A 27,237-nucleotide genomic window follows, 5' to 3' on the forward strand; every position below is an offset into this window, starting at 1 on the left:
GAGATGTGGAGGCGTTTTCGGGACTTGGAGTTGTCCTGGGTGATGCTGCAGGGACAGTTACTGGACATTGTATGTCCTCCCATGGCCCATGGGGTGGAATGTGGGAGAGTGTGGGCTATGATGTGGACCATTGACCATGAGGTGCAGTGGTGCTCAGAGATGTATTCACCAAATGCAATGAATGTCTCATGATGATGGACGAGATTGTTGCTATGGGGGGAGGGTGGGGTAGGGGGGTGGGGAGTGTATGGGGACCTCATATTTTTTGAATGTAATATTGAAGAAATAAATAAAGACAAAAAAAATGATCTTCAATGTACTCAAGGAAATGAAGGAGAATACAGAGAAAGTACTAGAGGGTACCAGGAAAACAATGAATGTACAATATGAGAATCTCAATAAAGAGATAGAAACTTTGAAAAGCCAAACAGAACTACTGGAGTTGAAGACCACAATAACTGAAATGAAAAATTCTCTGGAGGTTTCAGCAGAAGATTGGAGCTGGCTGAAGAAAGAATCAGCAAACTCGAAGACAAGACAATTGGAATGAGTCAGACTGAGTAGCAGAAAGAAAAAAATAATTATAAAAAGTGAGAGAAAAAAAAAAAAGCCTTGGAGACCTCTGGTGCACCATTAAACATATCAGTGTATTTACTATGGGGATCCCAGAGAAGAAAAAAGTAAGAAAGGGACAGAAGGAATATTCAAAGAAATAATGAAAGAAAATTCCCCAAACTTAGCAAAAGATGTGGATATGCACATCCAAGAAGCCCAGAGAATAGCAAAGAGGATAAACTTGAAGACAAACACACCCTGTGTGACAGTTTGAGATTATTTTATGAATTCCAAAAAGAGAAAGATGATGTTTGTAAACTAATCTATTTCTCTGGATATGATACCCTTTGATTGCATTAAATCCAGCTGAGAGGGCTTTGATGAGATTACCTGCTAAGACTGCTGTAGGGTTTTATTGACTATTTCAGTGAGGTGGGACTCAGGGGGAGTCCCCGTCCCCTTGCTGTGTCTGATATAAATGGACCTCACTCAGACCCAGGAACTGCGCCATTTTTTATCCTGCCATGTGACAAGTTTCAAACAGCTAAGACCTGATAGCTTACAGGAACAGTAGAGACTGATAGAAGAGGCCCAGAAAGAAACAAGCCAGGAGAGAGAAGAGTACAAAATCACTTAAGCATGAAGCCTCCCGAGAGCTCGAGAGGAAAGGGGGAGCCTGAGGGAGGCTGAAACCTGGGCAGAGACCAGCGGCCATCTTGCTTCCCCGCAGGGCAGCGCGCCAGGATCGACAGGAGCTGGCTTTGGTGAGAAGGCATCTCTGATGGTGTCTCCGTTTGAACTTTTAATGGCCTTGGAACTGTAAGCTTTTACCCTAAATAAATCCCTTTATAAAAAAGCCAACACATTTCTGGTACTTGGCATGGGCAGCCCTTTGGCAAACTAATAACACCCTGCCAGATAATGATCGAAGTGTCGAATGCAAAAAACAAGGAGAGAGTTTGGAAAGCTGGAAGAGAAAAGCAACAGATTATGTACAAAGGAGTTCCAATTAGATTGGGTGCCAATTTCTCATCAGAAACCACGGTGGCAAGAAGTCGGTGGGTTGAAATAAAATGCTGAATGGAAACAACCAAGAATTTTATATCCAGAAAGACTTTCTTTCAAAAATGAGGGTTAGATTAACATTCCCAGATCAACAAAATCTGAGATCACCACTAGATTTGCCCCACGAGCAATGCTGATGGGAGTTCTTCAGACTGAAAGGAAAGGACACTAGACAATGGTTCAAAGTGGCATAAAGAAATAAAGACCTCCAGTAAGGGTAACGATTTGGGTAATTATAAATGCCAGTGCTATTGTATTTTTAAAATATATAAGTCCACTTCTTCCTACAAGTGCTAAAATTCAAATGCACAAAAAAATAATGATACATCTATGGTTTTGGACATACAGCATACAAAGATATAATTTGTAACAAGTACAAAAAAGGTGGGGGGATGGAGGAGTAGAAGAAGAGTATATGTATCTGCTATACATGCTATTGAAGTCAAGTTTGTATCAAATCAGATTGTTTTATATTTAGGATGTTAAATTTTAACCCCATGGTACATACAAAGAAAAGATGAAAATTTTATCTAGATAGAAATGAGAAGGGACTTAATATGATACAATAAAAAATCAAATAAATATGAAAGTAAGCATTAACAGAAGGGACAAAAAAGGGGTAAGGCTTACACAGACTAAATAGCAAAATGGCAGTAGAAAGTCCGAAATTATCAAAGTGACTTTAAATGTAAATGGATTGGACTCTCCAGTCAAAAGGCAGAGATTGGCAGAATGGATCAAGAAAACATAACCCAAATATGCTGTCTACAAAAAAAACTCACTTTAAATTCAAAGAAATAAGCAGGTTGAAAATGAAAGAATGGAAAATATATGTACTATGCAAGTAATAACACAAAGACATCTCAGGTAACTAAACTAATACCAGATAAAATAGACTTTAAGTAAAAAACACTTATGAGGGACAAAGACAGTCATTATGCACTGATAAAGGGGTCAATCCAACATGAAGGCATAATAATTATAAATATATATGCCCCCAGTAGCAGAGCTCAAAATGTAGGAAGCAAATACTGACATATTGAAGGGAGAAATAGGTGATTCTACATTAATTGTAGGAGACTTCAATATACCACTTTCAAAAACGAATAGAACATTTAGACAGAAGATCAATAAGGAAACAGAAAACTGGGACAAGACTCTAAACCAACTAGACCAAGCAGATTATATAGAACACTTCACCCAGAGTACGCATTCTTCTTGAGTGCATGTGGATCATTCTCCAGGATAGACTATATGTTAGATCATAAAACTAGTCTCAATAAATTAAAAACATTGAAATCATACAATATATCTTCAATAACCACAGTAGAATGAATCTAGGAATCAATAACAGGGAAAAATGGAAAATTCAGAAATTAAACAGTGCAGTCAAACCACCAATGGGCTGATGGGAAATCACAAGGCAAATTAGGAAATCTTGAGGCAAATGAAAATGAAAATACAACATACCAAAACTTATGGGATGCAGCAAAGGCAGGGCTGAGAAGGAAATTTACAGTTGCAAGTGCTTACATTAAAAAAGTAGAATAATCTCAAATCTGAGACCTAACCTAAAAACTGGAAGAACTAGAAAAAGAAGAGCCAACTAAACCCAAAATGAGCGGAAAGATGGAAATAACAAAGATTAGAGCAGAGATAATGGAATAGTGAATTTAAAAAGAGAGAGAATAAAAAAACTAACTTGTTCTCTGAAAAGATTAATAAAATTGACAAAATTTTAGCTGAACTGATGAAGGAAAAAAGAGAGAAGACACAAGTGACTAAATTCAGAAATGAAAAGGGAGACCTTACTGCTAACCCCACCAAAATAAAAAGGAATATAAGAAGATATTATGAACAATTATACACCAACAAATTAGATAACCTACATGAAATGGACAAAGTCCTAGAAACACACAAACTACCTACACTGACTTAGGAAGAAATAGATCTCAACAAACCAATATGTAACCAATAAAGAGATTGAATCATAATTTTTAAAAACCTCCCAACAAATATCCCAGGATCAGATGGCTTCACACGGGAATTTTGCTAAATATTCCAAGAAGAATTAACACCAATCCTGCTCAAATTCTTCCAAAAAATTGAAAAGGTGGGAATACTCCCTAATTCATTCTATGAGGCCAACATAACCAAAGCCAGATAAAGATACCATAAGAAAGTAAAATTATAGACCAATAACTCTTATGAATATAGATGCAAAAAATCCTCAACCAAATAATAACAAAGCAAACCAACCATACATTAAAAGAATTATACATCATGATCAAGTGGGATTTATTCCAGGTGTGGAAGCATGAGTCAACATTTAAAAACTTATTTCATATAATACACCATATTCACAGAATAGAGGGGGAGGAAATCATATGATCATCTCAATTCACACAGAAAAGGAATTTGTCAAAATTCAGTCCCCCTTCCTGAAAAAAACACTCAGAAAACTAGAAAGAAACATCCTTAATATTTTTAAAAGCATATATGAAAAACTCACAGCTTACATCATCTTAATGGTGAAAAACTGAAAGCTTTCACCCTAAGACCAGGAACAAAACAAGGATATCCACTGTCACCACTGTCACTCAACACTGTACCGGAAGCACTAGCCAGAGCAATTAGGCAAGAAAAAGAAATAAAAGATATCCGAATTGGAAAGAAGAAGTAATGATCCTATATACAGAAAATCTGGAAAAATCTGGAAAATCTGGAAAAATCCATAAAAAGCTCTTAGAGCTAATAAATGAATTGAGCAAAGTTGTGGGGTAAAAGACCATCACCCAAAAATCAGTAGTTTCTATACATAGATAATGAACAATCAGAAGAAGAACTCAAGAAAATAAATCCATTTATAATAGCAACTAAAAGAATCAAACATCTAAGACTAAATCTAACCAAGGGTGTAAAGGACTTGTACACAGAAAACTATAAAAAACACTACTTAAAGAAATTAAGGAAGACCTAAATAAATGGAAGGATATTCCACGTTCAGGGATTGGAAGACTAAATATTGTAAAGATGTCTGTATTAGTCAGCCAAAGAGGTGCTGATGCAAAATACCAGAAATTGGTTAGTTTTTATAAAGGGTATTTATTTGGGGTAGGAGTGACAGATACCAGGCCATAGAGCATAAGTTACTTCCCTCACCAAGTCTATTTCCACATGTTGGAGCAAGACAGCTGCTGACGTCTGGGAGGGTTCAGGTTTCCTGGGTTCCTCTCTTCTTGGATCTTGTTTCTCTCTGGGTTCAAGGTTCCTTTCTTCCCAGGGCTTGCTTATTTCTGGGCTCAAGTTTTCTCTCTTCCTGGGGCTTGCTTTTCCTTCCTCTCTGTGCTTACTCCCTGGGGCTCCAGCTTAAGGCTTCAGCATCAAACTCCAACACCAAAACTCTAACATCAAAAACCCCCAACTCTGTCCTCTGCATGCCTTTTATCAATGCCCTAATGACATGGCCCAATCAAAGCCCTAATCATAACTTAATGCTGCCCAGGTACAGACCAGATTACAAACATAATCCAATATCTACTTTTGGAATTCATAACTGTATCAAACTGCTACAATGTCCATTCTACCCAAAGTGATTTGCAGATTCAATACAATCCAAATCAAACTTCCAACAACCTTCTTTGCAAAAATGGAAAAACCAATCATCAAATTTATATAGAAGGGTAAAGGGCCTTGAATAGCCAAAGCCAGATGAAAAAGAAAAATGAAGTCAGAGGACTCACAATTCCCAATCTTAAAGCTTATTACAAAGCCACATAATCGAAACAGCATGGTTCTGGCACAAGGACATACATTTATAGACCAAAGGAGCCAAACTGAGAGTTTGGAAATCCACCCTCGCATTTATGGCCAACTGATTTTTGACAAGGGGGCAAAGGACCACTCAATTGGGAAAGTACAGTCTCTTCAGCAAAGGGTGCTGGGAAAACTGGATCTCCATTTGTAAAGGAAAGGAGGCCCTCTACCTCACACTATTGACAGAAATCAACTCAAAATAGATTTAAAAAACAAAACAAAACCTAAATATAAGAATCAGAACTATAAAACTCATAGAAGAAAACAAAGAGAAGTATCTTCAGGACCCTGTGTTAGGCAATGGTTTCTTAGACTTAACACCCAAAGCACAAGCAACAAAAGAAAAAATAAATGGAACTTCATCAAAATTAAAATACTTTGTGAATCAAAGGACATTATCAAGAAAGTGAAAAGACAGCCTATAGAATGGGAGAAAATGTTTGGAAACCACATATCTGATAAGGGTTTAAATCCAGAATATAAAAAGAAATCCTTCAAATTAAGAACAAAAAGACAAATAACCCGATTGAAAAACTGGCAAAAGCCTTGAACAGATGTTTCTCTAAAGATACTCCAATGGCCAGAAAGCATATGAAAAGACACTCAACGTCATTACCATCAGGGAAATGCAAATCAAAACCACAATGAGATACCATTTCACACCAACCAGAACAGCTGCTACTAAAAAAATGGAAAATGACCAGTGTTGGAGAGGATGTAGATAGATAGGAACACTCATTCATTGTTCGTGGAAATGTAAAATGGTGTAGGTGCTGTGGAAGACAGTTTGGTGATTCCTTAGAAAGGTAAGAATAAAATTACCATTTAACCTGGCAATCCCACTTCTAGATACATACCCCAAAACATTGAAAGCAGGGACTTGAACCGATTTTTGTACACCAATGTTCATAACAGAATTACTTACAATTGCCAAAAGATGGAAGCTACTCAGGTGTCCATCAAGTGATAGATGGATAAATAAAATGTGGTATATACACACAATGGAATATTCTTCAGCCATAAAAAGGAGTAAAGTCCTGATACATGTGACAACATGGATGAACCTTGAAGACATCATGTTGTGTGAAATAAGCCAGACACAAAAGGACATATTATATGATCACACTGAAGAAATAATTAGAATAAGCAAACTCAGAGTCAGAATCCAGAATACAGGTTCTCGGGGGCCAGGCTGGGGGTAGGGAATAGGGAGTAATGGCTTTAAATGTACAGAGTTTCTATTTGGGACTATGGAAAAGTTTTGGTGACAGATAGTGGTGACGATGGCATAACATTGTGAACAAAATGAACAGCACTGAATTATATTTGCCTATGGTTAAAAGGGGGGGAGGATTAAGATTGTATATATGGTACTAGAATACAAATTTTAAAATATCCATGGAACTGTGCAACCTAGTACAATGATAAAAATGTGCTTTCATCAGTTGTAACAAATGTACCTGGCAGCGGACTTGGCCCAGTGGTTAGGGCGTCCGTCTACCACATGCGAGGTCCGCGGTTCAAACCCCGGGCCTCCCTGACCCGTGTAGAGCTGGCCCATGCGCAGTGCTGATGCGCACAAGGAGTGCCCTGCCACACAGGGGTGTCCCCCGCATAGGGGAGCCCCACGCGCAAGGAATGCACCTCCATATGCAAGGAGTGCGCCCCGTAACGAGAGCCTCCCAGCGCAAAAGAAAGTGCAGCCTGCCCAGGAATGGCACCGCCCACACGGAGAGCTGACACAGCAAGATGACTCAACAAAAAAAAACACAGATTCCCATGCCGCTGACAACAACAGAAGCGGACAAAGAAGACACAGCAAATAGACACAGAGAACAGACAACCGGGGTTGGGGGGAAAAGGGGAGAGAAATAAATAAATCTTTAAAAAAAAACAACAACAAATGTACCAACGCAAGGGCATTTGGGAATCCTGCATTTTATGCAGGATTGTTCTGTAAACGCACAACTTCTCAAATAAATGAAAGAAAGAAAGAAGAAAAGAAGGGAGGGAGGGAGGGAGAGGGGAGGGGAGGGGAGGGGAGGGGAGAGGAGGAGGAGGGAGGAGAGGGGAAATACACAGATCTGCCCAATGACTGGACGTGCACTTTGTTCTTAACAAATAACACAGTGTAGCTGCAGATCTAATAACCACTCAATAACCACTGAGGAATGTCAAACAGTATTTCGAGCATAAATGATGTTTTGAGCACCAGTGGTATTTTGAGGTCAGCCTTGCCAGGTGGGGCCAGCACAACCTCTCCTGTCCTGGACCCAGCACCACCCGCAGTCCCAGGCACTACCACTGGGTGTCGCCGTGCGCACGCCGTGGACTGGAGGAGCCTGGCACCCAGCCTTGGTGGTTCAATCTTCAGGCTCCGCAAGAGGCTCTAGGAACGGGGTTCTTCACCTTGTTTGTTCCCCGGCCCCTTGCCAGTCAGGTGAAGACCACGGATCACTATTGTAATTTATTGCACACGTTCATAAGGGAAGGACGCTAGATTTCATTAGAGGTCAGAGAAAATAAAGACAATAAATGGATTTTTTTCAATTCAAGCTCTCGGACCCCCGTCCGTGGACCCCTGGTTAGGAGCCCCTGCTCTAAGGGGCAGCGCCCACCCTGCTTTAGCCTGCCTCCTGCTACTTATCTCTGCACTGCGCACCCCCACGCTGCACCTGGGAGCCCCACCTGCCCCCCCAACATCTCTCACCTTGGTGCCTGTGCACGCTGATTCCTGCGTATCTCCCCGGGTACCTCCCCCCTGACCCTCAAAGCCCACTGCACACACCACCTCCTCCAGGAAGTCTTCCCTGATGCCAGCTGAGGAGCCTCTCTGAGACTGCACGCCCCCCGTGGCTTTGTCATCCTTGTAAACGGAGACTCCGGCACTCCTGTGTCCACCTCCCCACCAGAATGCAACTCCAGGAGGCTGTGGGGCGATGCAAGGAGTTTTCACAGCCAGGCTGGAATCCCCATGTGACCTTAGGCGGGTGGCGTGCTCTGGTTCTGCCTCGTAAAGCAGGGGGGGCGTGTGGACCGGATGAGGTCTCAGCAGCGCAGAGCCCAGCGGAGCCCAGCGGAGCCCAGCAGAGCCCAGCGGAGCCCAGGACAGCCCAGGAGAGCCCAGCGGAGCCCAGCAGAGCCCAGCGGAGCCCAGGACAGCCCAGGAGAGCCCAGCGGAGCCCAGCGGAGCCCAGCGGAGCCCAGGAGAGCCCAGCGGAGCCCAGGACAGCCCAGGAGAGCCCAGCAGAGCCCAGCGGAGCCCAGGACAGCCCAGGAGAGCCCAGCGGAGCCCAGCGGAGCCCAGCGGAGCCCAGGAGAGCCCAGCGGAGCCCAGCGGAGCCCAGCGGAGCCCAGGACAGCCCAGGAGAGCCCAGCGGAGCCCAGCGGAGCCCAGCGGAGCCCAGGAGAGCCCAGCGGAGCCCAGGAGAGCCCAGCGGAGCCCAGCAGAGCCCAGGAGAGCCCAGCGGAGCCCAGCGGAGCCCAGCGGAGCCCAGGAGAGCCCAGGAGAGCCCAGCGGAGCCCAGCGGAGCCCAGGAGAGCCCAGCGGAGCCCAGGAGAGCCCAGCGGAGCCCAGCGGAGCCCAGGAGAGCCCAGCGGAGCCCAGCGGAGCCCAGCGGAGCCCAGGAGAGCCCAGCGGAGCCCAGCGGAGCCCAGCGGAGCCCAGGAGAGCCCAGCGGAGCCCAGCGGAGCCCAGGAGAGCCCAGTGGAGCCCAGGAGAGCCCAGCGGAGCCCAGCGGAGCCCAGGAGAGCCCAGCGGAGCCCAGCGGAGCCCAGGAGAGCCCAGGAGAGCCCAGCGGAGCCCAGGAGAGCCCAGCGGAGCCCAGCGGAGCCCAGCGGAGCCCAGCGGAGCCCAGGAGAGCCCAGCGGAGCCCAGCGGAGCCCAGCGGAGCCCAGGAGAGCCCAGGAGAGCCCAGCGGAGCCCAGGAGAGCCCAGCGGAGCCCAGCGGAGCCCAGGAGAGCCCAGCGGAGCCCAGCGGAGCCCAGGAGAGCCCAGCGGAGCCCAGGAGAGCCCAGCGGAGCCCAGCGGAGCCCAGCGGAGCCCAGGAGAGCCCAGCGGAGCCCAGCGGAGCCCAGCAGAGCACAGCAGAGCACAGCAGAGCCGGGGCCGAGCCGCCTCGTTCCCGGGGGTGGCCCCTGCCCATGATTCCACTGTTAAAGTGCCCTGGCCATCAGCATGGCCCCATCCAGGACAGCCCAGGGTGTCGCCCATCAATCCGGTTGCCAGAAAAGTTTTTATGGGCGAGAATTCTTGGTTCCAGTGACGGAGCAGATGAGCGGACCCCAGGGAGACCAGCACCTTGAAGCTGGGGACTCACCTGCGTTCAGGGAGGGAGGAGACCCACCTGCGTTCAGGGAGGGGGGACTCACCTGCGTTCAGGGAGGGAGGAGACCCACCTGCGTTCAGGGAGGGGGGACTCACCTGCGTTCAGGGAGGGAGGAGACCCACCTGCGTTCAGGGAGGGGGGACTCACCTGCGCTCAGGGAGGGGGGAGACCCACCTGCGTTCAGGGAGGGGGGACTCACCTACGCTCAGGGAGGGGGGACTCACCTGCGTTCAGGGAGGGAGGAGACTCACCTGCGTTGAGGGAGGGAGGAGACCCACCTGCGTTCAGGGAGGGGGGGACTCACCTGCGTTCAGGGAGGGAGGAGACCCACCTGCGTTCAGGGAGGGGGGGACTCACCTGTGTTCAGGGAGGGAGGAGACCCACCTGCGTTCAGGGAGGGGGGACTCACCTGCGTTCAGGGAGGGGGGACTCACCTGCGTTCAGGGAGGGGGGGACTCACCTGCGTTCAGGGAGGGGGGGACTCACCTGCGTTCAGGGAGGGGGGGACTCACCTGCGCTCAGGGGAGGGAGGGGACCCACCTGTGTTCAGGGGAGGGAGGGGACTCACCTGCGTTCAGGGGAGGGAGGAGACTCACCTGCGTTCAGGGAGGGGGGGACTCACCTGCGTTCAGGGGAGGGAGGGGACTCACCTGCGTTCAGGGAGGGGGGACTCACCTGCGTTCAGGGAGGGGGGGACTCACCTGCGTTCAGGGAGGGGGGGACTCACCTGCGCTCAGGGGAGGGAGGGGACCCACCTGCGTTCAGGGGAGGGAGGGGACTCACCTGCGTTCAGGGAGGGGGGACTCACCTGCGCTCAGGGGAGGGAGGGGACCCACCTGCGCTCAGGAGAGGGGGACTCACCTGCGCTCAGGGGAGGGAGGGGACTCACCTGTGTTCAGGGGAGGGAGGGGACCCACCTGCGTTCAGGGAGGGGGGGACTCACCTGCGTTCAGGGAGGGGGGGACTCACCTGCGTTCAGGGAGGGGGGACTCACCTGCACTCAGGGGAGGGAGGGGACCCACCTGCGCTCAGGGGAGGGAGGGGACCCACCTGTGTTCAGGGAGGGGGGGACTCACCTGTGTTCAGGGAGGGGGGACTCACCTGCGCTCAGGGGAGGGGGGAATTCACCTGCGTTCAGGGAGGGGGGACTCACCTGTGTTCAGGGAGGGGGGGACTCACCTGCGCTCAGGGGAGGGAGGGGACCCACCTGCGTTCAGGAAGGGGGGGACTCACCTGCGTTCAGGGAGGGGGGACTCACCTGCGCTCAGGGGAGGGGGGAATTCACCTGCGTTCAGGGAGGGGGGGACTCACCTGTGTTCAGGGAGGGGGGACTCACCTGCACTCAGGGGAGGGAGGAGACTCACCTGCGTTCAGGGGAGGGGGGCCTCACCTGCGCTCAGGGGAGGGAGGGGACCCACCTGCCTTCAGGGAGGGGGGACTGGCCTGCGTTCAGGGAGGGGGGGACTCGCCTGCGTTCAGGGAGGGGGACTCACCTGCGCTCAGGGGAGGGGGGAATTCACCTGCGTTCAGGGAGGGGGGGACTCACCTGTGTTCAGGAAGGGGGGGACTCACCTGCGCTCAGGGGAGGGAGGGGACCCACCTGCGTTCAGGGAGGGGGGGACTCACCTGTGTTCAGGGTGGGGGGGACTCACCTGTGCTCAGGGGAGGGAGGAGACTCACCTGTGTTCAGGGAGGGGGGGACTCACCTGTGTTCAGGGAGGGGGGACTCACCTGTGTTCAGGGAGGGGGGGACTCATCTGCGTTCAGGGAGGGGGGGACCCACCTGTGTTCAGGGGAGGGAGGGGACCCACCTGCGCTCAGGGGAGGGAGGGGACCTACCTGCATTCAGGGAGGGGGGGACCCACCTGCGCTCAGGGGAGGGGTGGACCCACCTGCGTTCAGGGGAGGGAGAGGACCCACCTGCGTTCAGGGAGGGGGGAATTCACCTGCGTTCAGGGGAGGGAGGGGACCCACCTGCGTTCAGGGGAGGGAGGGGACCCACCTGCGTTCAGTGAGGGGGGGACTCACCTGCGTTCAGGGAGGGGGGGACTCACCTGTGCTCAGGGGAGGGAGGAGACTCACCTGTGTTCAGGGAGGGGGGACTCACCTGTGTTCAGGGAGGGGGGGACTCACCTGCGTTCAGGGAGGGGGGACTCACCTGCGCTCAGAGGAGGGGGGAATTCACCTGCGTTCAGGGAGGGGGGGACTCACCTGTGTTCAGGGAGGGGGGACTCACCTGTGTTCAGGGAGGGGGGACTCACCTGTGCTCAGGGGAGGGAGGAGACTCACCTGTGTTCAGGGAGGGGGGGACTCACCTGCGCTCAGGGGAGGGAGGGGACCCACCTGCGTTCAGGGAGGGGGGACTCACCTGTGTTCAGGGAGGGGGGACTCACCTGTGTTCAGGGAGGGGGGACTCACCTGTGCTCAGGGGAGGGAGGAGACTCACCTGTGTTCAGGGAGGGGGGGGACTCACCTGCGCTCAGGGGAGGTAGGGGACCCACCTGCGTTCAGGGAGGGGGGACTCACCTGTGTTCAGGGAGGGGGGACTCACCTGTGTTCAGGGAGGGGGGACTCACCTGTGCTCAGGGGAGGGAGGAGACTCACCTGTGTTCAGGGAGGGGGGGACTCACCTGTGTTCAGGGAGGGGGGACTCACCTGCGTTCAGGGAGGGGGGGGACCCACCTGCGCTCAGGGGAGGGAGGGGACCCACCTGCGCTCAGGGAGGGGAGGCTGCTCTGCCTCCGAGGTCCCAGCCGCCGGGGACCACGCCTCGGTCAGCAGCCAGCACCTCCTCCATCTGGCCCCCCAGACGGCCCAGGCCCGCGGCTGCCAGGCCGCACCCTCCGTCCTCATGGGAGGGCCGGTGGTGCCCCCCGCGAGGCCCCACAGCCCTTCCTGCCGCGGCAGCTCTTCCCAGGGCCCACCCGCCTAAATCCACGCCTCTCCCCCGGGCTGGGCCGCGGCCACGAGGGGGCACCCTTGCCCCGCAGACTGGAAGGCTGGAAGGCGCGGCTCCCATCCCACCCGCTTGCAGCTCACCCTGGGAGCCAGGCTGTGGATCAGGCTGGGGAAACTGAGGCAGCTCCCCTAAGTTGCAGCCTCAGGGAGCACGGGGGGTGAACACTTATAAAAATCAATAGAATCTGCAGACGGGACTGGACTTCAAAGGCCCCATTCCCATGCCTGGGGCCTTCCAGGCCCTCCTTACACACCCCCCGTGATGGGGAACTCACCACCCCAACCCCAGGCCACCTGGTTCGTCTCAGGACAGCTCTGCCTATGAGAGAAGAGCTGTGCAGTGGTCTGGGTTCATTTTGGAGAAAACAGGAAATCTTAAGTGGCTACCAAAATAAAAGAAACATTGAAGAGAACCCTGGCCCGGTCAGCCTCGGCGAGTGGGAGTCCGTGCTCTTGGCCCATAGGTCACTTCCATCTCTTGCACCACGACCACGCCCCTCTCATGTCTATCACGCCATTTCTGGGGTTGCCCATGGCAAAGACTGGCCATTGGCAACTGGCTGGCTCATTCTGTTTTCTTGGCTGCACTGCTTTCCCCGGGTAAATGCTCTCTGGTCGCATCAGCGTGTAAAGCATACGTCTTACCTCCTCTCTGTCCACAGCCCCTGCTCACCTTCTTGCTTCCACTCACCCAGTTCTTCTCTTCCCAGGCCTCTGTCACCGGCCACGGCCCAGGAATCTGCATCTCTCCCCAGCCGGAGCCCCTTCGTCCACCCCAAGTGGAGGACCAGGTGCCCTGCTCACAGCTCCCCCTTGGAGCAGGTTCCCTCCCCACTGCCCTGGTGACCTTTCACCCTTGAACTGGGCTGCGACGAGCTGCCAGCCACTTTCACCTTGCACTCGGCTCCTGAGCCAGTCCACTCAGAGCCCAAGCCCGGGTGAGTTCTTCCTCTTTCCGCTGGCTACGGCAACCCCCAGACGGCCACGGCAACCCCCAGACGGCCACGGCAACCCCCAGACGGCCACGGGCGCAGGCCAGGGTCAGGCCCTTGCGCAGCTGCGCCGGGTGACACGGGGCTCCGGGCTCCCTGTTTCTGAAGCCGACTCACGTCCCTGGCCCTGCTCGGGCCCATCCTGGAAGGTCTGTTTCCATCTCCTGATGGCCTGCGGATGGGCCCGTCTGCCTTTAGCCCCGATGAGTCGACAGACCCAGCTCAGCGGTGGATGCACGGCCACCTGCTGCCCCTGGCCAAGTGCACGGTCTCTACTAGGGCCTGGTAGCATGCCGCAAGCTGCTTCACAAAGGGCGGATGGCGCGGCCTCGCTCCAGAGCCCGGGGCCCCGCGCCATGAGTCTCCCACACCACGTTTTTTCCCACCACTGACTCCAGCACCCCCGGGGCTGTGGTCTGTCTGGCCCGTGGCTGTGCAGACCGCTCTGCTGCGCGGGCCTGCTGCAGCGTCACTGTTGTCCGCCTCTCACCCCCGGCGAGCAGTGCTCTCCTCTCATTTGCTCACCACTGGGTCCCAGCACCTGGAGAGCCGCCCAGTGCTCAGCACAGTGCCCGATGAGCGGCGGCAGGACAGCAGAGCTCTGTCCTCCGGCAGCGTCTCCCTCGCACAGTGGGTCGTGCTGCCCCCTCCCCGTCTGTCTCCGCAGGAGCAGCTTCCCTGAAGCCCAAGCCCTCCGGAACCTCACCTGCAGCAGCTCGGTCCAGCCACCCCACCTGCACGCAGCAGGCACCCCTCAATGCAAGACTGCGCTGACGGCTGGACTGAGCTTGCTCTTCTCCATGCTTCGGCTTATGGGAGATGAAACTGGACCCGAGCCTTGCTCTCAGGCCCATTTATCCTCAGCGGTGCTTGTTTCTCAGCTGAAAGAACCTTGGGGCAGATGCAGAAATTGGGGCACCCCCACATGGAGGGGGCTCGGGATCTGAGCTGGGATCCTGGCCACAGGGAAATGAGCATCGAGCCGGGAGTCTAGGCCTGAGGTCTGGATGGAAGCCCCGTGGAAGGCAGGCTGAACTGGGCTCAACCCTGACCCTGACCTTCGCTCACTGGGGGACTCCGTGGAACACCCCAGACTGCCTGGAGCCCCCATTTCCTCATTCATCAAATGGAAACTATATGGCCTTCCTTCTGTCCTCCGTGAAAGATGGTGGGTTCATGGGATGGGCTCTTTAAATCCAGAAGATGGTCTGGAGTTTCAAATCTTGGGAGCAAGCATGGAATTCTAGAACCACTGAACCTTAGAGACTCTAAGGTCAGACAGAAAAGAGCTATCTTCCCAGGGTCCACACGAGTGCCAGGTGCCAAGCTGGATGCTTTTTATGTTGTTTCATTTAATCCACGTGGCAGCCTGCGAGGGAAGAATTGTTAGTGTCCCCATTTGCGGGTGAGGCAAATGAAGCCCAGAGAGGTAAAGGTATTTGCCCAAGGTCACACAGGGAATAGCCCGTAAACTGGGAGAAGCACCAAGGGCAGTGCAGAAAGAGTAGCTGTGGCCAGCCCGGGTGCTGCACCTGGTAAGGTTCCTTTAACCCTGCCCATCCCTCGAAAGGAACTCCATTTCATACCAGGTTCCTGCTTAATATGTAACCGTGGGAGACAGAATGAGGCAGTTCTGGCTTTCCAGTCCCGAGAGAGACACAGTGGGGCTGGTGGGAAGGAAGCCCGTGCTTCTGCTGCACGTTTTTGGGGGAACAGGGGCCAGGGAAGGCCACAGATGAAGAATGGGGGGGAGCTCCAAGGAAGTCTTTCGGCAAATGGGCTTTGATTGGCTCACACCTGAAGTTTTAATTAATTGCCTATCTTAAAATCGGGAGATTTTACATCAAAATATAGTTTGGGAACTTGTCTTGAGAAATCAGAACATGCGGCCATGCCGGGCCCGTGTTCCCCCAAAGCAGCCATCACCGGAGCCCAGCAGAGCCACCCCCCTGGTTCGGGGCTCAGGCTCTCTCATCCCCAACAGGCATGTGGAGCCCCCACCTCTGACCACCCCCACAACGGGGACCGGACTTCAGGTCACAGGAAGCCTGTGTGCACCTGTACGTGAGCAGAGAGGCACACACTACCGTTCCACAGCTTTCACCTTCAGGAGGCTGACACTCTGGCACTGGCTACCTGATTTGACTTCATTCTTAAAACACTGGCCGCAATCCCAGTCCATTCCATTCCAGACCCAGACAAGTCACGGCTTGGGGGAAATCCACTGGCTTAGGAGAAAGAGCCGAGGCCGGTGGCAAAAGTCTGTGCGTGGGCTGAGGACAGTGACCATGGGCCCTGGGCACACCTCTTCCCTCTCGGGGCCTCGGCATCCCCAGGGGTTCTGATACATCCCCTTTGCCCCAGAAACCTACACCGGAGAAGAAAAGCTGAATTCTTGCCTCCTCGGGGCTCACCCAAGCCCACTGCCTGGTCTGTTTTAGGCTCAGCAACAGGGGCCAGTACAGGAACTGCCGGGCGGTATCCAAAGTCACCAACAAGGGGGGGTCCACATTTGGAGGAGGAGGAGGAGGCGAGAAGAAAGGATCACAAAGCGTCTGTGGATTCTTCTGCCTTTTCCACCTCAGGGTGAACTTGTTTGCAGGCAAATTATTGACCCAAGAGAACAAGATGTGGTGGTCAGCTAAGACGCCGGGACACTCAGACACTGCCACCAAACTCAAAAACACGTGACACAAGTAAGGGGACCAGAGAGGTTTTACTTTTTCACTTTATAACCCTTTTGTGCTATTGAATATTTTTTTTACAATGTACAAGTACTACTTTTATCATTAAAAAATCTTAAAATGATTTTTGAAAAATAGAGTAAAGAACGAATCACAGTGGTACATGAAATGAAATATCCACTTTGGGGACGGGTCATCCAGTTGAGTCCAGGGGTCCCAAGGCGGTCGCTGTTTCCCTTCTGCGCTGCTCCTCCAGCCTTCAGCCTTCCGCCGCCACCCACGGAGCACGCGGCGACCTTGACGCTGACCTTGAAGCGAAGCTGACCTTGAAGCCGCCACTCCTGCCGCCAAACGCCCTCCACGCGGCAGAGGCCACGCGCCCAAGAGGGATCAAGTCAGCAAAACCAAGGCCGTTTGGGAATTCCCGGGGAACGCCGCCGCTGGGGTCGCCCCACCGCACGCGGGCGGGTGCGCCCAACAGCAAAAAGGAGCGGCCCGCCGGGCGCAGGGCGCGCCCCGGGGCTCCGCGGGCGCGCGCGGGCTCGGCGGGCGCGCGCCTCACAGGGCGAAGGGGGTGAAGAAGATGCGCATCTTGGCCAGGAAGGTGGTGACCGAGCCCTGCCGCCAGAGCTTCATCTCCACGTCCAGGGCGAAGTCCCGCGGCTCGCGCACCGGCCGCCGCAGGAAGACCACGCCCGTGTAGGCGTTGAGCCGGCGCGTGCCGAAGTAGCCCTCCTCGTTGCCCCTGGTGATGGCCAGGGCGATGGTGTCGCCCGCGAAGGCCGGCGCGGGCCCGATGCGGAAGATGTGCGCGGGCACCTGCAGGTTGGTCTGGAAGCTGAGCTGGTAGTGCGTGATGCGCGCCGGCGAGTTCTGGCACTCCAGGAAGTCGTGGCACGTGGTGCGCTCGCACTTCCTGCGGGGCCGGGGCGGGGGCGCGGTCAGCGGGGCCGCCCACCCTTCACCGGCCACCCCGCCCGCCCGCTCCCTCCAGCCCCCGCCCCGGCCCCGGGTTCAAATGCCAGCTCTACCGCTAAGGAGCCAGGGGTCTGGGTAAGTCATGCGCCCTCTCTTGACCTGTTTCCTCATCTGTCAGATGGCGGATAACACCCTTTGTGGTTCCCCTGGGAGGATGGGGCAAGTTTATAAAACACAGCGCTTCGCACAGGGCCTGGTATGGTTTTGTAGTTCTTATTTATCTATATGCACTTACATGCCTTCTTCCGCCCACCCAATCCATCCATCCATCCACCCTTCATTCATCCATTCCTCCCTTCCCTCCTCCCTTCCTTCCATCCATCCACTTACCCATCTCCTTGTCCAACCATCCTTCCATCCACTCTTATCTACCTACCTTCCTTCCATCTATCCACCCATCCATGCGTTCATCCATCCTTCCTTTCCTCCTTCATTCCTATCTTTCTACCTACTTTTCTCCTTCCTTTATTTCCATTCATCCATCAATCTCCCTAACCATCCAACCTTCCTTCCACCCACTCTTACCTACCTACTTTCCTTCCATCCATCCACCCACCCACCCATCCATTCATTTAACCATCCTTTCTTCCTTCCACATTTCTACCTTCCTACCTACTTTTAACTTCCCTCTACCCTTTCTTCCATCCACTCACCAATCCATCTCTCTACCCATTCATCCTTTCTATCTACCCACCTGCCTGCCTTCCATTCATCCATCCACCCACCCATCTATCCACCAGCCTACCCATGCATCCATCCATCCATCCTTCCATTTTTCCTACCTTCCTTCAATCCTCCCTCCCTTCCTTCCCTTTTCCCTTCCTTCCATCCACCCACCCATCCATTCACCCATCCTTTATTCTGACCTCCCTTCTCTCCTCCCTCTCTTCCCCCTCCCTCCTTCCCTTCCTTCCTTCTTCCTTTCCTTCCTTCTATCCATCCATTCATCTATTCAGCAACCTTCATTTCTTCCTCTCATCCAACCATCCATCCTTCAATCTTATCTTTGCTCCTGCTTTCCTTCCTTCCTACCTACCTTTCATCCATCTGCCCATCCATCAATCCTTCCTCTTGCCTTCTTTCGTTGCTTCCCTCCCTCCTTCCATCCATCCATCCACTCACCCTTCTACCCATCCTTTATTTTGACCCACCTTCCTTTCTTCCTTCCTATCAACCTTCTCCCCTTATTTTACTTGCACACTCCTCATTGGCATGGATTCCCTGGCCAAGGTGTTTTCATTGTTTAATTAGTTTTCTTTCATAATTTGACTCCCCTTCTAAGCCATTTCCCCTTCTGACCTGGGAAAACCTGCCCTTTTCCAGGTGGAAGCCTCTCAAGTGCCAAGAGATGGCCCACCTGGGGCTTTGAGTCATGCCCTCACCTGCTGGAAGCCTCAAGACTCTGCCGTGAGAGATGACAAGGGACACCCCCCCCCCCAAACCCTCCAGGGTAGCCTTAGATTTCTAAGCACACAACTCGGTCCTTCTTGGCCCTGGGAGCCACTATCATTCAATCACTGACTTTAAAAACTCTGCTTCTGAGATGGGACATGGCTCAGGCCCTCGGAGCACAGGAGCTCTGCATGATCTCCCAGAATAGGGTCCCAGACTGGTGAGCCAGGGCACATGAGTTACACGGGCACAAAGGAACAACCACCACAAGTGACACTGAGGAGGCACCTATTACATGCCGTGCACTGTGCCCAGCCTCTGACATGCACTGGCTCATTTCATCCCCACGCCCACCCTTGGCGGGGTGCTACTGTCATCCCCAGGTGGAGATGAGGCAACTGACACCAGACAGGTGAGGCCCCTGCCAGGGGCACAGACACGGCACTTAACCTCCCCAGACATGCACAGGGACATCCACCATGCAGAGTCCACTGCAGTAAAAGAGCGGCCACCCCTCCTGCAGGGCACCCAGGGATACGTCATAACACAAGCCATCCTGGGAAACCCCGTGCTGCTGGGAGGCGCTGTGCCGCCTGCCCGTGCCATGGCAGACAGCGTGCAACAGGAAAGGAGCAAGCTGCGGAGCCGTCGAGGCCCTGCTGGACAGATGGCGCTGCCTGGGGGGTTACGCTCAGGTAAGGGGAGACGTCCGCCGGCGGGCAGGGCACTGGGGACATGCAGAGCGGGGGTCAGGAACATTTGCTTCTGTTGTTTGGATTTTTTTTTATAAGCACGTGTCACTTTAGTCATTTTCAAAATTTAGATCTGGAAAGATATTATACAAAATAAAATAAAGTGGGGAAACCAGCTGTATTTAGTAAGAACAAAGTGCTTTAAGAAAATAACATGGGGAAGCAGTTGTGGCTCAACTGAGAGAGCGTCCGCCTACCATATGGAGGGTCCAGGGTTCGATCCCCAGGGCCTCCTGACCTGTGTGGTGAGCTGGCCCACGCGCAGTGCTGCCGTGCGCAGGGAGTGCCGTGCCACACAGCGTGGGAGAGCCCCACATGCAAGGAGTGTGCCCTGCAAGGAGAGCCGCCCCATGCAATAAAAGCACAGCCCACCCAGGAGTGGCATCGCACACCCGGAGAGCTGATGTAGCAAGATGATGCAACAAAAAAAGACACAGATTCCTGGTGCTGCTGACAAGAATACAAGTGGACACAGAAGAACACACAGCGAATGGACAGAGAGAGCAGACAACTGTGGGAGATGGGAGAGAAATAAAATAAATCTTAAAAAAAAAATACATGTTTAGAAAAGGGCAGGAAATAGAGCAAAATGCCAAGCACCATTCAGTCACGTGATCCCAGCCAGAGAGACGCCCCATGTCCTGCACCCTGTGATGCTGCCTCCCAGTGAGCCACACGCGGCGCTGGGCAGGAGGCTCAGTCACCCCTGAGGTTAGGTTAGGTCACAAAGGCCCACGGCTTCTGTCCTCATCCTCTCTCTACTCGCTCTTGGGGACACCATCTCATGAGCCCACCTGGCAGGAAACTGAGGCCTCCTGCCCTTGCCATGGGAGGGAGGTGTGGGGTCCCACAGCCCTGGCCGAAGGGTTATGGCAACCCTGAGGGAGACCCTGGCCAGAACTGCCCCACTCCGCGGCTCCTGAATTCCTGACCCTCAAACTGTGTGAGATCATAAATGTTTGCTATTTCAGGCTGCTAAGTATTGGGACAATTTGTTACACAGCCATAGCTAACTAATACATTATTTGTGTGTGTGAGAGAGAGACAGAGAGAAAGGAGATAGAGGGAAAGAGAGAAGAGATGGAGGGAAGGAGAGAGAAGGAGGGAGAAAAAAGGAGAGGGAGAAAAGGAGAGGCAGAGAGAAATAGAAGAGGAGAGAGAGGGAGGGAGAGGGGTAAAGAGGAAGGAGAGAGGGAGGAAGAGAGAAAAGAGAAGGAAAGAGAAGGGGAGGGAGGGAAGGAGAGAATCAAGACAGAGCTTGAGGTTTCCTGTGAGCCTTTTTCTCTTCATCCTCTATTTGACCTTTCTGCAAGATGCTTTTGTTTGCTTTTGGGAAACTGAGACCAAAGACCAGGCAGTGAGGGCCGTGAAAAGCAGGGGTGCTCACGGCCCCTGGGCTGCACGGGAGCCGTGCAGGGCCCCGGGCTCCAGGCCAGGGGCAGACACTCACGTTTCGGAGACCCGGGCGTAGTTTGGAGGGCACTCGAAGCGCAGGCAGCGGAAGCTGCCCTGGATGTTGTGGCAGGTCTCCGCCTCGGAGCAGTTGTGGGTGCCCAGTGCACACTCGTCCAGGTCTGCAGGGAGGAGGGGAGGGGCGCCTGAGGGACCCCGTGGCAAGGGCACCCCAGCCTGGACCAGCACACACTGGAGTGGGGCACGCTGTCCTGATTCTGAGACCCCCGGCTCACGCCCCACCCCGCCCCACACATGGGGTCCAAATGGCCCGTCCGGCCACATCCCCCGCTGACGTCGACCCTCCAAGAACTACAGCCCGAGGCCCCCCACGGACGCCGGGCTCCTCCCCTTCCCGCGGAGGGATTCCTGCGGCTTTTGCACATGCACTGCCTCTGCTGCAACTTTCCCCGCATCTTCTCTGACTTTCAGGCCTCGGCTCATCACCTCCTCCCAGAGGCCCTCCCCGACCACCTTCTCCCTCAGACATACACCCAAGCCCTTTCGTCTGCCGGTTTCCACCCTCCCTCCTCAAACGCGGGCTCCGGGAGAGTTCAGGTCTGGGTCCCTCTGTTCCTGGAGGGCCCCAGCACCCAGCAGCACACTGGCACAGAGCGGGCACTCAGGACGTGGCGTGTGCACTGCTGGCTGCAAGCCCGAGCAGCTGCTTGTACAGACCCCAAGGCGCACAATGCTGGAGGCCCCACTGGGCTGCACAGACGTGCTCGCGCTGCACGGATGCACAGAAACACACGTGTGCAAAGACTCACGAGCACAAAGCACGGCCACTCTCAGATGTTCATGCAAACCACACAGGCAGGGGGACACGTGGGAATGCAGACACACGAACACACAGACACAGGCAGGGGACACGTGGGAATGCAGACACACGAACACACAGACACAGGCAGGGGACACGTGGGAATGCAGTCACACGGACACAAAGACACAGGCAGAGGACACGTGGCAATGCAGACACACAGGCAGGCAGGCACACGAGCAGGGGACACGTGGGAATGCAGACACACGGACATGCGGGCACACAGACGGGACACACAGACACACAGGCAGGGGACACGTGGGAATGCAGTCACATGGACACGCAGACATACAGGCACACGGGCAGGGGGACACACAGGCCACGAGGACACAAACACCCAGCGGCAGCCACTCCAAACACTGAAACGCACACACCCCACGCGGAGAGATGTCCCAATCAGCATCTCCGACAACAGCTCAGAGGAGCACGCGTGGGCGTGCTAGGAGATGTGAGTGTGATGGTGAGCCACCTGTAGACGACCTGTAGACAGGAGCAAATAAGGGTTCCCGAGACCCCCTTTCGGGGTGCTCCGGCCGCTCAGCTTGGAGAGGGCAGCTGGGGCGGGGTGGCAGGCGGGGCTGGCAGGGCCGGGCCACGGGAGACCCCTGGGCCGCCCGGGGCCGATTCTCCACCCTGACCTGCTTTAGGCAGTTTCCTCCTCTAAGCCCCACCGCAGCCCTGGGCGCTGCAGGCCACCCGCCACCTCCAGCAGGAGGACACTGAGGCCCAGGGAGGGGGACGGGCGTGGCTGCAGGCCACACAGCAGGAGCGGGGCAGCTGGGCCCGATGCGGGAACCTGGGGTCCAGGCACCAGGCCGGGCGGATTCCCAGCGACGACAGCACAACCCGACAGCGGTCGCGGCAGCCCACCCGCAGCTCGCGGTTTCCCACGGGACGTCCAGGGGGCGTCAAGGCCCCTTGAACTCACACCTGCTCCCGGCACGCCGGGACGCTGGCACTGGCCTCAGCCCGTGTCCCAGCGTGCCCGAGGTCACGGCCACAACTGCGGCAGGTCCGCGACCGCCCGGGCGCAGGCTGTTGGCTGCCCGTCTCCCGTGGGGCCAGGCCCGCCCCCCTCCCCTCCCGGGCCGCACCCTCCTCCTCTGTGAAATGGGCCAGGGCCTGATTTCCCTGGGAGGGGCGGAGGCCAGTGGGAGGAAACAGAGCAAGAGGCCGGAGCAGGACGTGGCTGTGGGCGGGCGGGGCCACCGCACCCCACCCACCCACGTGAGGGAGGGCGCGCCTTCCACGCCTCCTCCCCTGCCCCGGGTGACCCTCTGCTGAGGGGCCCTGGAGCTGGGGTCACGGGAAGGGGGCGGGATAGGCGGGAAGGGGGCGGGGCCTGCTGCCGCCCTGTGGGCGCTGGTGGGTGGAGGGACGGGGAGGGGCAGCAGCTGCGGCCCGGCCCCACCCAGCTCGCAGGCAGCGGCAGGCTGGACTCACGACCACCAGGGGCCTTGCTCGGCACACCCCAAGACCCTGCCGAGGGATCCTCGACCCTGCGGCCTCCCCTGGGGCTGTCACCCCATCACTGCAGCCTCAACAGACCAGACGTGCAGAAATGGGGATAAAGCCCAGCATCACAAGAAATGTCAGAATCTGGTCCCCATTCAGGGCCAGAACCCCCTCTACTGCAAACCTAAGGGGTGGCTGCCCAGCCCCACTTGCATGCCTCCAGTGATGGGGAGCTCACTCCTGTGCCACCCTTCCTACCCCTGCAGAGTCCTGCCTAAGATGGCCTTTGTGCACGCAGGGCTGGGATATGCCTCCTTGTGACCCCCTTCCCGCTACCCTCTGTGTCCACAGACCCAACTGCACCCCATCACTGCACAGCAGAGAGACATGGGGACACTGACTGGGCTTTGGAGGCTGCCATTTTCATGGGCTCCTCAAAGGACAGGTCTCCTGCTTCTTGGAGAGCCACCCACAGTGTCCCTACCATATCCCAGGGCAGGGCCCAGGCCTGGAAAATTCCAAGCAGTGGATAGACCATCACCTTCCTCATCCCAGGCATAGACCTTGGCTAATGTGGCCACTGCCGGCACTGACCATCGTGGCATGTGAGCTCCAAGCACAGAGCAGACCCTGTGAGGCTTTCCACGTCCACCCTTGCCCGTGGAAGGGCAGGGAACCCCAGCTCACCTTTGCAGGACCTCCCGTTGGCCGTCATGGTGTAGCCCTGCTCCGGGCAAGCACACTGGTAGCTCCCTGGCACGTTGAGACAGCGGAAGGTGCAGAGGATGCCAGCGCCCTGCGCGCACTCGTCGATGTCTGCCCGAGACAGGCGTGGCCCTCGTGAACCCTGTGCCCGCAGGGCCCCACCACTCACGCTCATTCTGAGGACCACAGGCTCAGAGAGCAGAAGAGAGTAGCCCAAGGCCACACAGCAAAACAGGACTCCCATTCCAGTGCTCACTGCCTGGAACTGCTCCATGATGGCTGCTCTCAGCTGAGGGCCAGTTAGGGGCCTGGGGGCTCTCACATATGTTATTTCATTGCATCTATTATCCACCTGAGGTCAGGATCACTATTCCCGTTTGACAGAGGAAGAGCCTGAGGTTCAGAGTGGGGAAGTGATTCGTCCAAGGTCATGCAGCCAGGAAAGAGCAGGGCTGAAGCCTGTGTGTCCTGTGCGTTCCGAGCTTGGGGGAACTCTCTGGGAGTCTGGAACCTGGGAAGGGGGTTTCCTCTCTGGGGTGCCTGGGAAAAAGAGGTACCTCTGCAGGTGTGCCCGTCCTCGGCCAGCTGGTAGCCCTGGCGGCAGTAGCACTGGTAGGAGCCATAGATGTTGGCGCACTCCTGGCTGCAGCGCTGGGCCTCGCATTCATTCACGTCTGCACGGAGACGGGGGTCAGGGCGGGCCTCCCGGTCCTGAGCCGCCCACCCCGGGCCTGGCCCACACCCCCTGGGCACGAAGGCCCAGCCTCCCAGGGCTCACCGTGAGCCTCCCCGTAGGGTGGATGGGGAAACTGAGGCCAGAAGGGGCAAGACCGGCCCAGCATCACCATCTCCAAATCCTCAAGGTTGGGGAATTAACAATGGACTAAGCTAGACTTACGATTATTCTACTACAGACTTATGATTATTCTAGCAACGGAAGAGCTCTTATCGCTGATAGAAAGGCAGTGGCCACCAGAGGCTCTGAGGGGTGGGAGAGGGAAGGAGAGGTAATATGGGGCATTCTGGGGACATTGGAGTTGTCCTGCCTGACACTGCAGTGACAGACACAGGCTGTCGCATATTTCATCGTAACCTACCAAACTCTGCAGGACACACTAATGGACGATGTTGTTAATGTAGAAAAGCGTGCGAGGGGGAGGAACCGGGGCCTATGGGAATCCTGTATATTTTTCATGTAACATTTTGTAATCTAAGGTTTCTTTGAAAGAAAAAAACGAGACCCGCCCAGGAACCGTGGCTGTGGCAGGGGCGTGCTGGTGGACTCCTGGCCCACTGCCTGGAGGAGGCAGCCACAGGCCACCTCAGACGCCCAAGGGGGGGAGCTGGACACGGGCCTCCTGAGAGCCACGCCCCTGGGCACAGGTGCCTCGTGGGAGCCGCTTGCCCAGGATGCTAACGGCGCTAATAAATTAGCTAAATAAGGAGTATGTTAAAAGGTGGCAGTGCCATAGAGAAAGATAAAGCAGAGAAGGGGGGACAGGGGGCGTGTCCCGGGGGCGAAAATTTTAAATAATGCCGTCAGGGAAGAAGTGGGCGAGAGGGAAGGAGCCGTGGGGCTCTCGAGGGAAGGGGCTCCAGGCAGGAGGCCAGGCTAGGGGGTGGGAGGGCGCCGCGGGCGTTCAAGGGACAGCGGGGAGGCCCGGGTGGCGCAGTGGAGGGAGTGGGGGGCTGGAAGCAGCCAGGGGAGCCCCCGCAGGATCTGGCAACATAGTGAATGAATGAATGAATGAATGGCTATCTCTTCTACTGGTCTCTGAGCTTCTCGGGGACCAGGGTGACACTGGATTCATCTGAGTCTCTGCTTAACATGAAGGCTAAGAGGCGAATGAATGATGCTGTGACCACACAGCACTGCCTGGAAGGCAGGGACCTCCACCCGCATGGCACTCGGCTCACGGCTGGGCGTGGCAGAGGCGCTAACGCACACTGAGCATGTGACTGAATGAATGGGTGGGTGAGCGACCGAATGGCGAGTGAATGAATGGCAGGGTGAATGAATGGCTGGGTGAATGAATGAATGGGCGAGTGAATGAATGGCTGGGTGAATGAATGAATGCACAAGCAGAGTGGCAGAGGCTGCTTTGCGGAGCCCAGCCCCATGGCGTCTACCGCAGCCCAGTCTGCCACGCACCCTTGCCCCGGCACGGGGCAGACACGCAGAAGGCCGGCTCCTCCGCCAGGCCGGGGGACTGTGGGGGCTCGAGGGCCTCCCGGGGGGCTCGCAGACCCTCCTCACCAAGAAGAAAGTGAAGAGGGAGCCTCGGATGGGGAGGGGCTGGGGAAGACAGCGCCGGGCGAACGGGGCTGAGCCCCCACGCCTCCTTCACTCGCCCACCCCCGTCAGCTGACCAGTCCCGTGGCCCCTCCACGCCAGTTCCTGCTGGACCTGACAGCGCAGGGAACACGCGTGGGGATGTGTGACGGCCCCTCTACACCACCCCATCCGCCAGCCATGGGGGCGTCCCACGCTGAGGGGACACGGACCCCACGTACCACCTGGGGTGGGGCCAGCGGGTGGACGGCTTGGCTTAGCCTGCAGCGTGTGTTTTAGGTCCTCGCCCGTCAACGACGTCGGCTACCAGGGATGTCCCTAACATTTGCACTCCTGGCTCCTCTGGGAGCTCCTGGGGCCCCCCAGCCATCTGCGGGGGGGTGGCCCCGGGCTCCCCAGGGTGCTACCTGCCCTCCTCACTTCCGCACCTGCCCGGACCCCAAGGCCTCGCCACCTGTGGGATCAGAACCTACCAAAAGGTGCGCTGCCTGCAGGAGCTTCCGCCTGGGGGCATGGGGGACCCTGAGACCCAGCCCCTCTGGTCTGAGGCAGCCCCTGTCTGCGGCACTTGGGGAGGGAACTCGAGACAAGAAACCGCCCTACCTGCTATGGCTGGGGGGCGGGGGCGGGGTGCACTGGGGGAGGAGGAGGGACACCCAGCAGCAGCGGGGGCCTGGGGGGAAACGTGGCCGGGGGTGCCAGCGGGCACCCGGGGGCGGCGCTGGGGCTCCCCGCGGAGGGGACGCCCGGGCTGCCAGGTGCTGTCTGCGGTGAGGGGAGCCTGGCCAGGGAGGGCGGGGGGCCGGGCGGGGTCAAGGTCGGGGCGCGGGCACCTTCGCAGCGCTTGCCGTCGGCCGCCAGCCGGAATCCCGCGGCGCAGGAGCAGCGGTAGGAGCCCAGCGTGTTCTCGCACGTGTGCTGGCACAGGCGGCCCGGCGAGGTCCAGCACTCGTTCACGTCTGCGCGGGCGGCACGGTGGGTGGGCGGAGGCC

The 27,237-nt window shown here is 55.5% G+C and overlaps 1 protein-coding gene across 5 annotated transcripts in view; it reads right to left on the bottom strand.

Moving 5' to 3' along the window:
• Positions 1-16,411: 16,411 nt before the first annotated feature.
• Positions 16,412-27,237, bottom strand: part of FBLN2 (fibulin 2) — an 82,981-nt gene continuing 72,155 nt past the window's right edge. For 4 of the 5 annotated variants that reach the window (XM_058288938.2, XM_071212242.1, XM_058288937.2 and 1 more), the window contains 5 exons: positions 27,079-27,204; positions 24,510-24,626; positions 23,935-24,063; positions 20,971-21,094; positions 16,412-17,314 (listed from right to left, as the gene is read on the bottom strand). In XM_058288938.2, coding sequence (XP_058144921.1) covers positions 16,957-17,314; positions 20,971-21,094; positions 23,935-24,063; positions 24,510-24,626; positions 27,079-27,204 — 854 coding nt within the window. In that variant the 3' untranslated portion in view covers positions 16,412-16,956. Of the gene's footprint in view, positions 17,315-20,970; positions 22,273-23,934; positions 24,064-24,509; positions 24,627-27,078; positions 27,205-27,237 lie in introns of all 5 variants that reach the window. The other variant, XR_011647570.1, reaches the window with a different exon arrangement.

Source organism: Dasypus novemcinctus, chromosome 26 (genome assembly GCF_030445035.2).
Source record: "Dasypus novemcinctus isolate mDasNov1 chromosome 26, mDasNov1.1.hap2, whole genome shotgun sequence".
NCBI lineage: Eukaryota > Metazoa > Chordata > Mammalia > Cingulata > Dasypodidae > Dasypus > Dasypus novemcinctus.